Source organism: Lonchura striata, chromosome 12 (assembly GCF_050655825.1).
Source record: "Lonchura striata isolate lonStrDom1 chromosome 12, ASM5065582v1, whole genome shotgun sequence".
Classification (NCBI taxonomy): domain Eukaryota; kingdom Metazoa; phylum Chordata; class Aves; order Passeriformes; family Estrildidae; genus Lonchura; species Lonchura striata.
Genome location: NC_140714.1, coordinates 6,389,666 through 6,408,586, shown reverse-complemented (window position 1 = coordinate 6,408,586; position 18,921 = coordinate 6,389,666). Strand labels below are relative to the sequence as shown.

General features: G+C 42.7%; 1 protein-coding gene across 28 annotated transcripts in view; it reads right to left on the bottom strand.

The window, feature by feature from the left end:
• Positions 1 to 18,921, bottom strand: part of MAGI1 (membrane associated guanylate kinase, WW and PDZ domain containing 1) — a 332,520-nt gene that overhangs the window by 67,977 nt on the left and 245,622 nt on the right. For all 28 annotated transcript variants that reach the window (XM_021551135.3, XM_021551044.3, XM_021551090.3 and 25 more), the window contains 4 exons: positions 18,480 to 18,599; positions 7,087 to 7,293; positions 3,704 to 3,914; positions 260 to 342 (listed from right to left, as the gene is read on the bottom strand). In XM_021551135.3, coding sequence (XP_021406810.2) covers positions 260 to 342; positions 3,704 to 3,914; positions 7,087 to 7,293; positions 18,480 to 18,599 — 621 coding nt within the window. The remainder of the gene's footprint in view (positions 1 to 259; positions 343 to 3,703; positions 3,915 to 7,086; positions 7,294 to 18,479; positions 18,600 to 18,921) is intronic.

Below are 18,921 nucleotides of genomic sequence, written 5' to 3'. Positions count from 1 at the left end.
CCTTTGCAAAAACAGAGGCCTCTTACTTGTAGCACCTCCTTGATTTTTATTAAATGATCTGGCACCTCAATGGCTGTTTTACGTTCACAGCAATTTTACAACATAATGGATATTGTCTCTTTGTACTTACTAATAAATATTTTTTAAATTTTTAGAAGTCTTTCTGATTACTAGCTATTAGAAAAAGAAAAACAAAAGGAAAAAAGTCACCTAGGAATGGACCAAACACAGTATTATGTCACTATTTTTAGTCTCTTACCATCATCTTCACATTCTTCTAGAGGCTTCTGCTGTTTGTTCAGGCACCGTGGATCTAGCCAAGATGTTGTTTTTGTGTTATGGCTGGAAGCCAAAAATGGAAATATGACCTTTGTTAATAAAGCAGAGTTGAAGTATCCATGACATAAAAGTATATATCCTCTTTATTATTCAATAGACCTGAAGGCATACTTTTGATTCAAAGAAACCACTCTACAATTTGATGTTGTGCAAACTAGTCGACCAAATCACAAGAACTTTGGCATTGAAAACACAAAGGTAACAAGTGAAAATATGCAAATCAGCACTCCTGACTGGAAAGAGGCATGTGAATGCTGCAATATTGTAATATTAATTTCCAAATTTTTGTCTTTGGTGGCTTGTTTTTAATTCCAAGAGCTGTCTCTGAGCGAAAGGCAGAATTTTCCCTTCCTCACTAAATTATGCAGCAAGCTTTGTACCTACAAAGGACCTTTGACATGTCTAGAGTTGACCCAAGCATTAGTTGAAAATGGTTCTGACTGAAAACTTTATAATTACACAAATAAAAATGTTCTGTCTAAGCCTTTGATGGAAGTTGAATAACTTTACTTTCAACTCTTCCTTTCCACAAGTCCCCTGACGGCCTCATGATGCCAATCCCAGTGGTGAAGGTTGCATAGTAAACAGGCTTAAAATACATTTTTCTAGAAGTTATTTTCTCCCATAATTTCATTTGCTTAAGCAGAGAATCTGGTAATATAATGCCTCTTCTACAACCTGGTGTCATCTTAGACACAACCTGCTAAGATATCCCTCCAGTCCCTGAGGTATCACTTATCTAGCTTAGCCTCTAAACTTTTAAGTTTCAATACTGTAGTAATGCTATTTACTTTGCCTTCAAGGTCTCAAAGAGGTTTACAAACTGAATTTTAGCCTCCCAACAGTCTCATGAGGGCTCTGTAATGAGGGCCACGATCCCTGAGGAGCTAACAACCAACCAGCAAACTCGTATTGTACTGGAAGAAAAGCGGCCAACCCTGCTCCCAGGATCTGAGTGAGTAAATAAAAGGTCCTTGTTTTACACATCCTACTACCCAGCTCTCCCAAGGCAGGATGAGCAAATGTGTTTAATCCTTATGTGTGCTTCAGAGCAATTAATTGGCACCTAAAAACTGAATGGCAGAAATTCAGCAAGTCAGGCAAATTAACAAAAATAAAGCAGAGGGGGTATGCCACCTTATTTATAAGCAAGTCTGCAGTCTAGCTGAGAAGGAGGGTGGTGGGAGGAGAGCAACAGAATATTTGCATGTTTTTTGCAATTTTGTACTCACTAAGCAAAGACTCACAACAGTGTAGTTTGCTGAGGCAAACAGAAAATTTAGCTAAACACCTTTCAGATCACAGTCTCAGGTGGAAAGGATTGTGTTAGACCTGTAACATGCACAGATAACAGGGGTCTGGGATATGCTGTGTAACGAAAATCCCGATTAAAGCACCAGAGAAATACCTCAAAACCAAATTGTTCCAGATACATCAGGATTGGTTATCTGACATACAGCCTTGGTCTCACTGGACCTGCACTGGTTCTGTGCAAGAAGCTCATGCTGCTCCCTTCAGCACCCTGACTTGATACCCGAAGCACCACAGATGCTGGAACAGACATCTGAGCCAGCTTGGGTCCACACTGCTCATTAGTTCACTTTCTTAATCTGATACAAATCAAACTAAATGGTTTCTAGGCTCAGGGTGTTGTTAGAATTAACAGAACTGCAGTCATGCAGTGCTGCACCCACAGCAACAGGCTCATGCACAAAACCAGCCCCATGTGAAAGTATCCTCAAACCTCCCTGCAGGGAGGGAGCGGGTGCTGCCATCAGAGCTTGCCATCACACAGGCCCATGTTACAGGCTGTGCTTTCCCAACACATACATGATTCTCTTGACAAGTTATTTAGAGGTGCTACAGCCCTGCATTGTTCAGAGAACACAGACACAGCAGCCAGGGGGGTGGGTTTGGGGAAATCAGTGGCGGCAGCAGAAGCCTCGATGGAAGCACCTGTAAGGAAGGACAACAGGGGCTCCTGTGGGGTCAAAAAGAGAACTGACTGCTTGGGCAGCATTTATTACTCATCATCTGTCCTCCTCCAAGGAGGAAAATGGCAGGCTGAATGGGCTATTAGGCAGTTCTATATACTAAGGGCAGAGTAAATAACGAGGCACCCTGAGGACACAGTGAGGGGAGAAAGCCGTGCTCAGGGTAATGTACTCATCTTGGTTTCATCTGATGAGAATTTGCATTCTGCCTTTTTGACCTTGTCTTACACTCAGGGACTGTTGGAGCCTCTTCAGGTAATTGGGAATGCCCTGGAAAATGGCCTTTTTTAGATCAGCCCTCTCCCAGCTGAAAAAGGGCTGCCACGGTGCCCTCAGTCATCCCAGCTCCTCAGATCTTCTGGCAATCTTCTCTCGTGTGTTCCCTTGCCACTGCAGCCAAGAGAAAAGCTGGTCTTGAACCTTCCCCTGGCCCTGTCCAAAAGTCTCCTCTCCTGACGATGAGGCAGAACTGCTGCCCTCACAGCCCTGACCCAGCGTAACTCTGCAGGAGACAGGGCTAATTAACAGAGGAAGTTCTTCTGCAGTAGCTGGGCATTGGCTTCTGGTAGGGTTTCCACAAGTGCATTAAACAGACCATCAAATCCAAAATCAATTCCTCAACCCCTCTTCTACTTGGCAGCTAAGGGTTTGAGTTTCAAAGGCTAATTGAGTGCTAATGTCTAGTTAAACTCTGTGCAAGACATCTCTTACACTAACAGCTCTTATTTTATAAGTTACTCCTACCTCAATAAATTTAGACAAGTATAATTTGAGACTATTATTTATGGCATGAAAAAAATCAATATCATCATAAAACTACTGACAGCAATCAGCTCTTATGCAAAGATTGCAGAGCTTGAGGTACTGGTGCTCCAAACTTGCTGTGCCTACCCTGCACTGAGCTGTACCTTTTGCAAGCCACTGGAGAACATTAACACATTTGGCCCCTTTTCTGTGACAAGGGGACAACACAAAAAGTCCATCTCTGTCTCTGCTGCACAGGACTGCAGGAATCCCCTCTGCTGCATTATGCACAGACACAGGCACAGAAATGAAGTCTCAGCCCTTCCTATTAGGAGCTTTCATTCCACCCATGAAAACAACTGGCCTGTATTTTATAAGTGTCTGCTGCTTTTGTAACTACCCTCATAAAACAAGCGATTCCTGCTGCCTTGGAACTCAGGAGTAATTTGGATGTTGATCCAATCAGGAAATGCAAACCCTCTTCAGAAGCAGTAAAGAAATAACAGCTCTGCAACCTAACTGTATACACTAAATATTTAATACACACAAAACACATCCATGGAGGTTTACTTTATGCCCAAAGAGAGGGAGAGAGATGGAATTAGAACAACAAAAATGTGCTTTACTCTATAAAATAGACTTCTCCGTTCTCCGTGTAGGCCATCTCCCAGTTTTCCGGCAGAGGACCTAGGTTATCCTCGGCAGAAGGAGGTAGGTATTGGGGGAGGTTCTGAGATGGTTCCGTGGTGGGGACGTGGGTGTGCCTCTCAATCGTGGACGGTGGGGCTGCCTCTCTCACGATATGCGCGTTGTGCTCGTCCTGGTCACCAGACTCTGCTGCAGAACAGACACACAAAGACACAGGTGAGGATCAGTCCTTTCCTTCCCTGCCTTGCTCCTCCAGGTTTATCCTGCCAGCTTTCCTCTCCCTGCCTTTTCATTGGCGAGACACGGCAGCAGGTGAAGCGAGGGCAGAGCCCCAGCAGACGGAGGCAGCAGGGGCAAGCTCTCCTTGCCCACACATGTGGGACTCAGATTCAGTCAAAGAAAGAAACTGAGAGTTTCTAGCCAGGCAAAAGCCTGGGAAAGAGCTGGGAAAGAATGTAAATAATTCTTTATCTCTCTTGTTTTTCACATTGTTTATAGTCAAGTTCTATCACTGTGTGTCAAGCACTCTGCACCAATGGTGTGGGTTGTTTTCACTTCAGAACCAATGGGTTTGGTCCTTGCGGAGCTCTGTATAAAAGAGCAGTGTATTTTGAATAAATCAGAGTTTTACCCTCAGCAGCCTTCTGAGTCAGAGTCTTCTCATTCCTGTCCTGCCTCGACAGCGACACACACACTCTGCTAGCCAGGCCCTTGCCAAACAAGCCAGGAGCTGTGATCAGCTCCAACAGGCCCTGCTGAGGTACCAAACTCCTCCAAGCTGTCTGAGGCCAGGGCTCACTGGTGTAAAGGAGTTTTTTTTCAAGCAGGCTTACAGGTTCACCCCTGCAGTGCCAACTGTGGGACAGGATTAGAAGGATATAATATCTTGTTTGAAGAATGATCAAAAGAGATTTTACAACTGCAAAATGTTGCCAGAAGCTCAAAGTCAACAAGCTAATGGTGAATGTCTTCAGTGCAGTGTGTTATTTTAAATTAAAAATTAAAATGAATGTCAGGACTGTACCATGTGTCCACATGTTGCTGCTCACTAGTGCCCATTCTTGCTGTTTGAGGAGGTTTATTCCAAGGCTCATCACAGTATCTTTCCAGTCAAAGTCAGGAGTATTTTTTGCTGCATCTGGCCCTTCTCCCTCTAAAGAAATATTTCTGATGCTTGTACCCATGCAGTATTGAGCTGTATCCACGAAACAATGCTGCACATCTCCTCCCATCACTAATCACAGTAAATACTCCCCAATAAACAGGTCTGTGCCCTCACTCCTCCACAGAGAGGTTTTGGCAACAATGGACAAATTCTAAAATAAACCCTGTGTCCACCAAAGGGACTTTCTCTGCTTGGCTCTTGAAGGTGTTGAAAATTTATGGCACCACTTCTACATCCCCTGAGAACATCAGTACAAGCACAGACAATGCACTGAGCAAAAAACCAGAGAGATCAGTGTCACCTTCTGCCAAGTCCACATGGAGTGGGGCTGAAAGGGCTTCACAGACAGAACCCTCCCTGCTCTCCACACCAGAAACCATGGACATCCTCATTTCACAGCCCACAGCCCTGGAAATAACTCCTTCATTATTCTAATCTGTGTGCTGCCATTACCAAAAGAGAAGAACACTGGAAGGAATAGGAAGAAAAACATCTAGACTGTATCAGTACCCTCAGTGCTTGCTTTTCAGCCCTCCTGGAGTTTGATATTTTTAGGTAGAAGATAACAACATAAAGAAGCGTGAAAAAATCATCACCAGCTAAAAACTGAGAGTACAAACATGCCAAAATCTGGAAAACACAAGTTACCAAGAGGTCTCCTAGGGAAGTAGGAGCATTTTAATATGGCTAGCACACTTTCATGTGAAATAAGCATAAGGAATCAGTTTGCTATATGAGAAATAACTCTTTTCTTGATTCTGTGCTCATTTAATGAAGGCAAGGGGCCAGGGTGTGATAGCATTGTGACAAATGATCTGCATCTTCCATCTTTCATCTTGCAAAGGAAAACAGGGAAGAGAAATGATGCTCAAGCTACTTCAGGGGCAACAAACTGAGATGGGCAGCAAGAAAATCAAATAACAGATCTCCCACCAGCTTCTTCCAAAAATCAGATCTCATGACAATGAGGCTGCTGCCATGTCACAACATGTGAGAAACCACCCTCAGTTTGTCAATGAGCTGCTAAGCAGAGACAAAAATTCCAACCTGGGAGAAATTAGGCTGGCTAGAAGCAATCTGAGTTGGAAATAGAGTAGGTAACAGCCAAAGAGAGTACAACCCTCAAAAGCCATTTAATAGTTTGGCCCGCACAGGACCAAAACTAAATCTCAGCCTAAATCCTTTTAAAGCTCTAAACAGATGTTAGAGCCAGGACATTGGCAGGTGGGAACTGGCAGGACAGATCTTCTGACTCCTCAGAGGCTGGGAAGGAAAATTTTTATGGTGATAGAAAGTGATCAGGGAACAAAGACTGGGTGCCAGTTATGGTGAGCTCCCAGGGCAAGCAGCTGGGAAAGGCTTGAAGGTGTGGATAGCACTTGCTCATTACCTGCCTCAAAAGGAGCCCAGAAGATGAATTCAGTGCTTGAAACTGAGCTGAGGTAACAATGCTCTAAACATTAACAAATTCTGGGCCTGGGGACATGGGGAAGAGCTCTTCCCCTAAGAGCTTCACAAACTTCCAGTTGATTTCTGTGGAAACTCAATGGACCTCCAATAGTGTTTCACTCTGAATCTACCTGCACAGCTCTTGACTTGAGATTGCAAAGGTTTCCAGTGATCTTTCAGCCAAGGCTTGATGGTAGCTATGGTGAGAACAAGATCTGTGTTCAGCAGGACACAAGATCTTAATGAAACACAGAACTTGCATCTATCTCTGGATCTCATTCCTGCAGCAAGCAGCACTGCATGTGCTGGGAGGTACCCTGGAGAAGAGGACCCAGGACAGTAACTCTATGTGATGGGCAGCTCTAGATCCAAGGAAGGATAAAGGGCAGCAAAATATTTAGGAAGGAGCAATAATTAATCTCTAATGTAAACCTGGTTGAGTCATTTCATACTGTTTGAAACTGTCAACCATAGCTCAACTCTTCCCTGACCTTTCTGCAACTAATGGATTTGAACTTTACTGCATTTTTATCTCAATCAATTTAATCCCACAGGCCTTTTTGGAAAGACACAGCTGTGCATGTGGTTGTTCACACCTGGACATCTGCCATTCGGGTGTCATCCAGTTCAATTTGACACTGACAGCTCTGCAGAAAACACACTAAAAACAACACCCACTCTTCAAAATACCCTCCAAAAGCCTTCCCCACATATTCTAACTGAAGGACAGCAGTATTTTTGCTTTACCTGTGAAGCTACTGCTCATTTCAGGTACATCATCCTCTTCCTCATTCTCTGTATGCACTATGCCAGCATTTTGCATATCATTGTAAGACTTGGTTCGCTTTGGAGTCGACTGCTTGGAGCCAGGCTGCAGATTTTGCAAAGCATTGGTGGAAGTCACTTTCCCACTGAGGGGCTGGCTTGGAGGCTTCGGCGTTCCATAATAGTTACCTAGGCAATAGAGACACATTTGCATCTTCAAAAGAGAACAGTTTATAGCAGTAAGTTTTCTATTTCACTTTCTTTACAGTTCCACTAAAATTTCGGTCCCTCCCCACAGATAAGTATATAAAGAAGCTAACACGTGCCGTTCCCAGTTTTGGGGGTGCATACTTAATGTCTACAGCAGACACAGAAATATTTCTTGCCTTTTTAGTTATTCTTGTCAAATCTAAAAGGAGAAGCAATGGTTGTATTGTTTAGGTGCACTGAGCGTACATGGGCTAAAACAGAAGGCAGTCATGGTGAATAGCAAAACTTCATCTCCTTACATCTGAATTTCAATGAGTAGCCTTTTTACATGTGTGCACCCACACAATGCTGTGGCAGATCTGGAGTGAGCCCTGCAGAAAATAAAAAATTCATGACTGCTATCACCAAGAGAAGTGATGAAAGGCTCGATGGCCTGCTTTAGTACACAGGTTCTTTTAGGGAGGATGTTGCATTGGAAAGCAAACACTATTTTCTCACTGAAAGAAAACTTAGTTAAAGGAGAGAAAAGGAAAGATACCACATGGCACTGCTTTGTTCAAAGAGGAAATTCAGCAGTTGGGTCGACTTGGGTAGAAGTGATGAACCAGACCTTCAAGATAAACTTGAAGGGGCACAGCTGCACCATATCACACCAATACATGTTTGGAATCCATCACCAGCTGTGATGGAAATTGCAAAGTGCTTGGGCTGCCTCCCTGCCATTTTAAGTGTCCATGGAAGAGACACAGAATTAAGTGCATGTTCATTCATGCCAGAACAGCACAGAGGTATTTCACTGGCCCTGTTTCACTTCACCTCTACACCACAGCAGTGCTTGATTTGCCCAGAAATTCTCCACAGCAACTTGTGAGACCCACAACTTTCCACCATATTTGAGGAGTTGTGGCAGTCTGGTGAAACTCCCACTGACTGTAAAAGGAAAAACACAATCCCTTTCTTAACAAGGGAGGAACCAGGAAGAGGCCAGCCTGTGGGACTCAGATTCAGTCCAAGAAAGAAACTGAGAGTTTCTAGCCAGGCAAAAGCCTGGGAAAGAGCTGGAGAATAATGTAAATAATTCTTTATCTCTCTTGTTTTTCACATTGTTTATAGTCAAATTCTATCACTGTGGGTCAAGCACTTTGCACCAATGGTGTGACTTGTTTTCACTTCAGAACCAATGGAGTTGGTCCTCACGAAGCTCTGTATAAAATAGCAGTGTATTTTGAATAAATCAGAGTCTTACTCTCACAGACTTTTGGTCAGAGTCTCTTCATTCCTGTCCTACCTCGACAGCGACACCAGCCAGCCTCACCTGTGAGCCCGGCAGGATGATGGAGCAGCTCCTCCTGCAAGGAGGATCACCAGGAGCTGGAATCACCCTGACTTGCACTGGCAGAGTCCAAATGGGAAGATGTTCAGGAAACACCAGCAATCATTCCCCCCACTGCCTCCTGGGAGGTGAAAACCTCTTCCTCACAGAGCTGAGGCCAAGCAGGCAGAGCAGCTCCCACCTCGGTGCTGGCGCAGCAGGACAGCGACACGTGCAGCTTTGTCTGAGCAAGGTGTGCTCCAGCCTGCACACACCAACAGGGCTCCAGCTCCGTGGGAGCAGCAAGGCTTTCATCTTCTGTTCATCATTTCAGAATCTTAAATGTACATTGATGCATAATTTATGGGCAGAAGGAAATTACTTCTTCTGGAAAGAGCCTCTAATGGGTACGGAGGCTCCGCAAGCAGGTTGCAGTTTCTGCTAGAGAAATAATTCTCATGCTCTACATACTGCAGAACTGTTTTCTACAAAAAGAGGAGGGATGGGGGAGAGGGAGTGCAAAGGGAAAATACAAACGTAGGCAGGCAAAAAAAAAAAAGGATCATTAACCCTGTTTCCATCTATCCTCTTTGGCACTTCCCGTGAAGAATGACACTACTCTGGAATTTTGTGGGTTGTGTTTTGGTTGTTTTTTTCGGTTTTTTGGGGGTTTTATTTGTTGCTTTGTTTGGTTTTCCAGGGGAAAAAGTTTTCTAAGGATATTAACTGCTAAGCAGAGAGAGCCATGTGTGTGCCATGCACATGAAAATGACTTTTATTTATAGCACTGCACATCACTATTTTATGCAAAAGTTATTTCAGGTCTGTTTGAACTGGTTAAATTCCTTAGGATGGATGCAACAAAGAGGATGAAGAGGATATATAGATGTTGATAGTGTGGGTTTTATTTCCCCTGGACAGGAGGAAAGCACAGATGGCACCATCCCTCCTCCAATTATGGAGAAATGTATCTTTGAATTTTGTTCCTCTTCAGTTCCTCTAGCAACAGCAAAGCTGGAGTCCCTACCAGTCCACAGAGAGCTGTTCCTCAACAGAAAAACAGGCTTCTCTAAAGTATTTCAGGTTTTCTTGCACCAAAATCATTAGTTCTTTTTCAAACCAGCCATGATTGCTGGCACTAACATTAGTGATTAATTGCTCTCTACCAAGACAGTGTGCTGTCTTAGAGGATCCCTGTAAATATAAATGAGCATATAAAAAGAGCAAATATGAATTTGAAACTGAGCATGGCTCTTCATGCATGGGGTTTATAGGAAATGTAGCCACTGGGGCTGAACTTTTCTTTTTTCACCACAGGAGGCAGATTAAACCTGAATCAATATTCGAAAAAATCAGAGCTCTGCCTTCAGATTCATACAAGGACAAACAGGTTGGGGAAATAACCCAGCTTGTTAAATCATTAAAAGAATGCTCCAACCCAGCTTCCAGGTGACATGGAAAATGAGAGAAAATGGAAATGCTATCTTTCCCTCATGTTTGCTGGATGCAGTCAGCCCTATTTATCTTCTCTAAGCAGATATTTTTGAAGACATGATATGTGGGCCTGGGTGTGGGAACACACACATTATTAGGGGGGACTGGTAAAAATAATCATCAAACCTCATGTTTCATCCTCAGAATTGGAAACAGAAAATATTTATGCTGTGACTCAGAAATCCAAACATGCTCCATTAACAACTGATAGTGAACAGCCCAGCAAGAGTTTTACAACACTCAGACTTGACATTATTCCTTCAAATTAAATCTATCAATGTTTATGAAAAAACATACATTTAAAAATAGGCTTTAACAGTGTTTTGTGAGCCACTTGTAAGCCCAAAGAAGGGGCTAACTTCATAGCCAGTGTAATTTGTACTGAATATCCAATCAGCTCTAATTATTAACAGCATGTTACATGTGCATACACAAGCATCTGTCATCCCAGAGGATCCCAAAACGTTTTCTGAAGTCAGCACAGCAGTTAGGGCAGGACTCCCTGGGGTGCTGAGCTCAGGTGAAGCTCTGCAAAACTTCTAAGGGTTCTGACCTCAACAGGATGTCTCTGTCCCCCAGACACTGGAGATTTCCAGGACAAGACTGCAGGAAATTCTACTTTTCTGTGGAAACGCCGTCTCTGAAGCAGCCAGCGTGGCAGGAATGGCACCTTCCCATGTCCAATTCCTATGGGAACTGGGAACTACCCCTTACCCTCTTCTCAATCACACTTGGATCATGCCTACAGCACCTGAATTAATAGCTAATAACAGCCCATTCACCCCACAGATGCACACACCATTAACTGAATCCCTCGTCAGCACTTTTCACTAACTGTTATTTTATTCAGTTCCTTGGTGCTTAAAACTTACTTAACCACAGCTGAAGTCTGATGGCAGCATCTGCAGCCAAATCCATGACTTAATCCATGCACTGTAAAGCACCACTCAGGAGAGTGCACAAAAATAACAATAATAATGAAAAAAACCAAACAGAAGAGCTATTTGGAATGAGTTCGTTTCTTTTCATCTCCTTATCTTTAAGTGTCGGCAGCTTACACATTTTAGCATCACACCCAGTAATTAGACTTTGGTAACAGCTTATCACAACAATAAGACGAGTTCTCATCATCATAACACTTCCTGCTCTGCCAATTCAAGCAGTGATCACAATCAATGAAAGCAATCTACAGCAGCTTCCACCCTGTCCTGAATTAAACCAAATTTTCTAAAACTCAAAAAGAAAGTTCTCTTGACTTGAGAGCATTGCTTTTGGAAAATTTGTCTTGTATTTCAAATAACAAAGCATTCTTGTTAAGTATTTCCCTGGTGGGCAGTAAATTGTTTATGTGACCTGGAATTTAAAATACAATTCATAAAAATACACCAACTAGTTAAGTAAAATATCAAAATATTGAATTCAGTTCCATTTGGGCTGAAAGGACTCCATGCAGCCAAGATGCTGCTCCTGGAATGGGCTGAATGCACAAGAAATGGTTGAAATGCAGAAGAAGAGAGGGACAATCAAACAGGTTCAAAAGTGGAATGGACACTAAAGCAGAGAGGGAAGAGGAAACCATGGAGGCTGCTGGGGTGGGGACAGGGAGCTGACATGGAGAGGTGCAAGAAGGCAGAGTAGCTAACTGCAAAGTCCAACATGAGTTTGAGCATTAATTCTAATGGTGCAATTACAGCAATTGAAGATGTGCTCCCAAACCACATATTTGAGTTACTTTAACCTGTAGGTGTTTGCTCTGCAGCAGCTATTCTCCTTTCTGGTGGAAAGATGTTTATACCTGGGACTGAGAGTGCAATTGTGTCTCAGCGAAGAACCAAGAAGAATTTACCAATTTTTCCTGAATTTACTGATGCCTATGTGTGAAGTCCAATTTTGCAATTATAAAAATCCCAAGCACTCAAAAGCCTCAGTGCAGCACAGAGGGCCCTGTGTCCATGAGAAGTGCATCTCATCTTCAAAGAGACCACTCTGTGCTAACAAGGACTCCATTAATAGCTCATGTTTCAAAAAGCACTTCATGGCTTTCTGTCGTGGTGAAAATGGGTATTTTGGGAAAGACACGTGGAGATAAGCAGCAAAATTATGCAAGGCCTTGACACAAAGACTTGAAATGCAATTATTAATGTAATTGTTTTATTTTCTGAGACTCAGCTCCTCTTCTCTGCACGGCAAAAGAACCAAAACAATTGACCCTTAATTTTAGCAGAAGAGGTTCTGCTCATCTAATCCAGCAGGAGTGCTTGTGTCTGATTAGCACAGGATGAATTGGTTCCTGGGAGCAGAGCTCCTGCCATGGTGTTTTGTCTGCTCTCCTCCCAGATCACATTCTGCTACAGATTTCCACATCTAGATGACAGATCTGGCTGCTGTCTGCAGGATTCACCTAGCTGCAACTGCACATTGATTAGCAATTGCCTTGAGGAAATTCAGAGTATCCAGGCAACCAGGAGGAGGCTGCGGATACAGCATCTGGATCGGAAGGAAAACAGGAATGAAGGAGAGCTCAGAGAAATTAACCTACAATAGATCCATTTGCTTGAAATAGGAGATTCTCTGTCAATGTTTGTAGTTCTCAATGATGAGGTTACCTGAAAGATTGGTTTGGGTTTCTTGTTGAATAAGTCAAACTGTTACAAACTGCACATTTCAAATAGGTCTGAAATTTAATATATACCCCAATTAGTGTCCTAAAGGCAGTGGCAGCATGGGAGAAAGTCGCACACAGAACAAATCCCTCTAAATTATTCTGATTTTTGCTGTGTTATCACTAGGTCTTGCCACATGCTATTCTTAGCACTCACGTACAAGTGCATCCAAGCACATTTAAGGCATGGAAAAATCCTAAGCCAAAGCAATGATACTAAAAGTAATAAACAAACAGTACAACCTTGTTAGCATGGACCAGGAGGGGGCTGGGGAGGCTCAGGGTGTTCCATGAGACCAGCTGTGTTATATCAACTGCTATATCCACATTCAAATAGATTAAAAAAAATCATAGGGAACATAAATAAACATGTACTTGTGTATGGTGTATGCAGAAAGCAGGAGAAGCAGCTGGAAACACCCTACCTAGCATAGGACTGCAGGAATAAAGAAAAAACCCTGTCAAGCCATTGCAATATGAAACTCTTCCTGCAAATAGTTAAATATTTATATACATAGTCCCACCATGAGGATGTGTCCCATTAGCACCTCCCCTCTCTGGAAGGCAGAGGCAGTGAGCTCTGTAGGCAGGGAAATGCTGCAGTCTGGGAGGCCAGGCTGCCTCTGCAGAGGAGCTGGGTGACACCAGCAAGAAGCAGCCACTGCTGGAGAGCCCCAGGAACATCCTGTACCAAAAAAAAACAATGCCAAAATGTGCCTGGACTGCTAGGAACAGCCTCCAACACAACAAAATATGGCTACACAGTAAATGATGCCTGAAATAACCTGAACTCTAACTTAGGAAGAAAGCAACTAATTCACCATCTCTCCTTTTTTGCTAGAGGTGTTTGGGAATCTTTTCCCTGAGGTCTGTGTTTTAAAACTCATCACTGGTAATGAACCATTTCTGATAGAGCTCACATTGAGAAACTTGTTACTGAAAGTGCATAGAGAGGCAGAATCCAGCCAGAAATGATGCAGGAAATTCAAAGCCACTCTAAACTCCTATCAGATATTTGAATATTTGCTTTTAGAGAACAAGAGTTACTCAGGTACCACTTCAGCTGTTTGCAGAATGAAGCATTGTTATCAGATGACACTTCAGTACAGCAGCACTCATGCTTATTTAGCACTGATAATTGTGCATATACACAACAAGGTGTTGCCTTTTTTTCTCTACCAGTGGTTTATAAAACAAGAAAAAAAAAAGCATGCAAAGTATTAAGAGCCAAAATTAGAAGAGGAATCATTCTGCAGTGCACAGATATTAGTATGTGGATATTCAGTGTGACACATTACAATGGTGCTAAAGAAGCCATTATGATTTATTGAGACAATCTCTAGTCTGGAGACAAAAATCAGCAGGTCTGATCTGATTAAACAGAACGTGTTGTTCACCTGCACGGGCATCCCCAGCATCTGCCAGCCTTCCTCCCCCATCTTCCCCTTGTGCTCTGCCTGTCACAGCTCCCATTTCCAGATGGGACTGAGTTGGTGACACCCATGGGCTGTGAAGGCACCAGCAAAAAAAAATCCACCTATTTTGCTATAGCAGCTGAGGTAGTGTGGCTGCTGCAGAGAAGCCCAAGGAGAGGCAGCACATCAGATAAATTAGGCTAAGGCATCTTGATTTGAAGCATGTTGCTGAATACACCTCTCTACTTCGGCTGAAATTCAAACTGCACTATTAATGTAATTTATTACAATCATTAAGTACCACAATTGGAGACCCTGTCTACAGTATCTAGTTTTATATACTTTGAAAATGTTAGCAAGTCACCCCATTACATCTAAGTCATGAGAGTAATGCAGATTACTTATTACTTCTCTTGGCAATCACATAACACTTGTCCTGGGAATGAAAGATGATGCCTTGACAATAATACTCTATAATGTAATAACCCTTCACATGTTATAAAGTGCAGCACTTTTTCTTTTGAGGATCACTAAGTGCTGGGCAGGCATCCATTCACACAGCCTCACCAAACCCTGGTGATACAGCCATCCCCATTCAAAATCCAGCCACCATGCCCATGCCCCTGTGTGCCTCTGCCCAGCTCCCATCTGCAGAACAATCCCCCCTCCTATTTCAAACAGCAGATAGCTGCAGGCACAGGCTATCTGCTGAAATATTAATGAGGAGAGAACTAAGTGTTGTTTAAATATTCTTCAGGCCAGTAACCTGAAGTACAGAGCAGCCACCTGATCTGCCCAGGGCCACTCAGCAGCCGAGGGAAAAAGGGGAATAAAATCTGGAAGTGGTGGCTGTGCTCAAAACAGCCCTCCCTTGGGGTGCCTGTGAGAGCCTGCAATTCAAATGCAGAAGTAATTGCTAAATAATTAGTAACCTACACAATTACTTCCATGCATCCATCAGTATTTTCTGCCCTGAAGGAGCAGTCAATAAGTGCCTGAGACTACAATTACAATGATTTCCTATCCACCAGAAGGCCTAGACGATGTGCAGCCTAAAAAGAATTTTCCTTCCTAATGAGTATTGTCAATGGGAATTTCTAACTGGCTTGAAAGGGTTGTGTGCAGCAACACATGTGGGGCAAAATCACCAATAGTGAGGCAGCATCACAGCTTTGGGCAGGTCCTCCAGCTCCAGTTGCTGTATTCATGTGGCCAACATGTAGCTTTCATCAGGGGAGGAAAGAAGTTGTTTCTGGCATTTATGGTGAAAAATCAGGATGTTAAAACCCAAACTGAAAACCCCAGGAATTAAGGCTTGCCAATGCTCCCTCCCACCTGATAACTTTTTTTGAAGTCTTTTGGGTGCAGAGCACACCAGGGAGATGAGAGGTGACCAGAGCAGCAGCTGCCATGCCTGCTCTGCCTTCCCTGGGATTGAATCAAAAGCTGCCCAGAAGAACCTATTTGTAGTGCACCAGAAGAAATAATAATGGCATTACGAAGCCCTGTAGGTCGGCAACACCTCTTTTCTCCTGTTCAGCTTACACTTTCTCTTTTTGCAATTAGAGCACTTTCAAAACCCAGGGTGTTCTTTGAAAACCTGATCCACTCCTACTTTTTTTATGGTTTCCAACTGTTCCCTTCTGCTTGTTCTTTATTCCTGCCAAATCAATAGGATCTGTACCAGCATCAAAGTCCTGTGTGATACCCCTCTTCTGATGCCTCCCTGTTTTCTAATCTTTCTCCCCAGAACTTCTCTTCAGTAACTGTTATTAAATGTTTTTGTTACCTCTTCTTCTGTGAGATTTTTCCCAGTGACAGTATCCAGGTGACTTTATGTCCCTCTTCTCCATCACCACCTGCTGATGCTTACAAGGCCAGAAGGGTCCTTGGGACCACATGATCCCAAAACACCAGCCTGCTTGAGCCACATGAGCTTGTGGCTGGCACACAAAAACTTCCCCATTCCTCATCCCTACTGTCCTTTTCATAGCATTCCTCTTCCTTCACCTCTAAATCACTCGAGAGCATTTAATCACAAGCAACCCCATCTCTTCAATTGTTCTGATTTTTCTACTCAGCACAGCAGGTAAAAGACTATTTCCTTGTGTTGGGTTTTATTTCTCTGGTTTAGAATAAGCCATCACTGATCAAAACTACAGTCAAATTTATCATGGTGGAACACTTATTTAAAAAAATGGCAGCAAAATGCAGCAAAAAACAAGTGATAATTAAAATATATTAAAGACTGCAAAGCTGGACAATAACAGAGATTGGCCATTAAAAGTCTAACTTGCTTTGTGGTTTGGGTTTTTGGCAGATTTTTTTGTAGACAAAATTGCTTGCGATTGCAGCATCAAGTCTGAATCACCCCATCTTCCAAGATCTAATCAAGATCAACACTGTCTTGATCGATACAGTTGTAAAATAAGATTTCCAAAAAAAAAGTACAACAAAGCCATTAAAGAAATCTCAGAAGGCAGCAAAATAATTTCTTTAAGCCGTAAGTGAAAAATGAACTCTATTTATTTCACATTAAAATCATATAGTAACATGTCTTGATGCATATGTGCACACGTGCATCATCATTATTTGCTTTATTCTTATTGATTTTTCCTTCCATGGGCCAGCACTCCAGAACCACAATGCACCAGCATCACTGATGTCAATGGGGAAAGAAGCTTCTCAGCACTTCTGACAAATTATTCCTTTAAAGTTCAGGCACTTCTATCACCCACAGAAATGAAATACAGATTAGACTTACGAGAAATCAACCTCATCTCCAGCAACTGAAAAGAGCAAGCCACTAAAGCTAAACAGTTCAGCTGCTGCTGCATATAATCACATAAGCAATGAAATGACCGTGTTATAACTGTCCCAGATGGATTCAGCATTTCCTGAGAACTAATTCCCAGCATGTCCCAGGAGCCAGCTTACAGACACTTGCCCATTTTGCCTTTCCAAGTGGAAAGGTCACTAGAACAAATAGATCAGGAAGCAATGGCGAGGCCTTTCAGCTGATCTATTTCAAGCACCACGACAAAGAAAACTAATTTGGTGTTATAATTAGAAACACAGAGAGGAAAAAGCTCATTTTGGAGAAGAGCTGCTGCTGGAACGTTAGCATTGGTGCTGATGGAGCTAATCAGCTCAGAGAAGTGGAAGAGTGAAACCAAATTATACATTTAGCATCTTCATGCAAACCAGGTCTGCAGCTGGGAATAAGCATAAGGTTTAAAGGTGCCCTTAAAAAGGAGTTTTTAAAGAAGTAGACAAACAGTATTTCAGGACTCTTTCTTCAGACCCTGAACACCAAAACCACATGTCACATTTTTTTCTGCTCATGCTTGATGACTACTTTTCAAAGACTTTTGGCTAGTTGTGTGTAGATTGTGTTTTTAAATGTATTCCATATTTCTTATTATAAAGAATAATTCGAATAAGGCTGCAAGGATGGGGCTTTTTCAATCTCTCAGATTTACAGAAAGAACCATTAAACTTCTTTCAAATGGAAATATGAAATGACTGAGCTGAAGTACACTGGAAGGACTTTCAAACCTGCAAAGTATTTCTTTTCATTGTCTCGTCAAGAGGTACATTTGAATGTTCTCCTGAGGGGAAAACACCCAACCCACTCCAAAAGAACTTTTCAATTTAAAGGAACTACAGACTACAGATTCTACAGATTCAGTTACATAAATCCTATTGTGTACCTAAAAATGGCCAATTTGCCTTGCATTTCTCTGGAGCTTTTTTTGCTCTCACCCTGGTGACATTTCAGTCCCTTTTGGCTGTCTCAGTACTGTTGTTTGCAAAGTTGTGCTGTAAAGAGGATCAACACAACGACCCAAGTCAGAAGCAATTATCCAAGAATAAGGAAAAAGAAACCAAAAGCAGTGCATCATGTAGCTGCACAGTAGCACACAATTGGGTGATGGAGAAGTTTATTTAGGGAAGATGGAAGGAAAGAAAAAGAGCAGGAGGAAAGAAAAGCTGAACAAGGAGACGAGTCCTAGTGGATACAAAGGATAAATGCATACTGCCCCAGTATGTTACAGGATTATATATTGGATTTTCCTGGCCTACTGATGTTGATCTTTTCAGCCAGTTAACTTGAAGGCAGAAGGTAAAAGCACAGCAAAACTGGAATTCCCTCGTTCAGGTTACAGAGAAAAGGGAAGCAGAGCACTGGGGTGGAAGTCAAGGTCCTAACTCGAGGGAGGGTGATGCACATCTGCTGTCCCACCACGGGTATCTGAAGTGCTTTTTCACTGCTGCATACCTTCATAAGTTCCTACTTCCAGAAGGGTCCCACTTCGCTCCAACTCCAGGAATTCCTCCACAGTCAGAAAGTTATAGTCCACACCAGGCACTTCTCCTTCTCTTGGAGGGCGGGTTGTGCCTGAAAGGGAAAATCAGAATGTTAGTAGAGTTGTTTTCTTACCAAAAGTTAAAAGGAACAGCAACACATTTTCACAAAGATACAAGAGTATCTGGAAAACACAGTTCTGTGAGCTACAAGGGTCAAAAGGAATTTTAAACTAGAAGTCCATGTGAAAACAAGACATAGATTTCAGGTTGAACTGGTGGCACCAATTACAGCAAAACAACTGAGGGACATTTCTTGTGTTCTCAGAAAGACTCTGGCAAAGAAATCTCTCATCTCTGTGTCCAGAAACACATCTGGAACAGTTTGGTACTGGGAATATGCCAGCAATTACTTT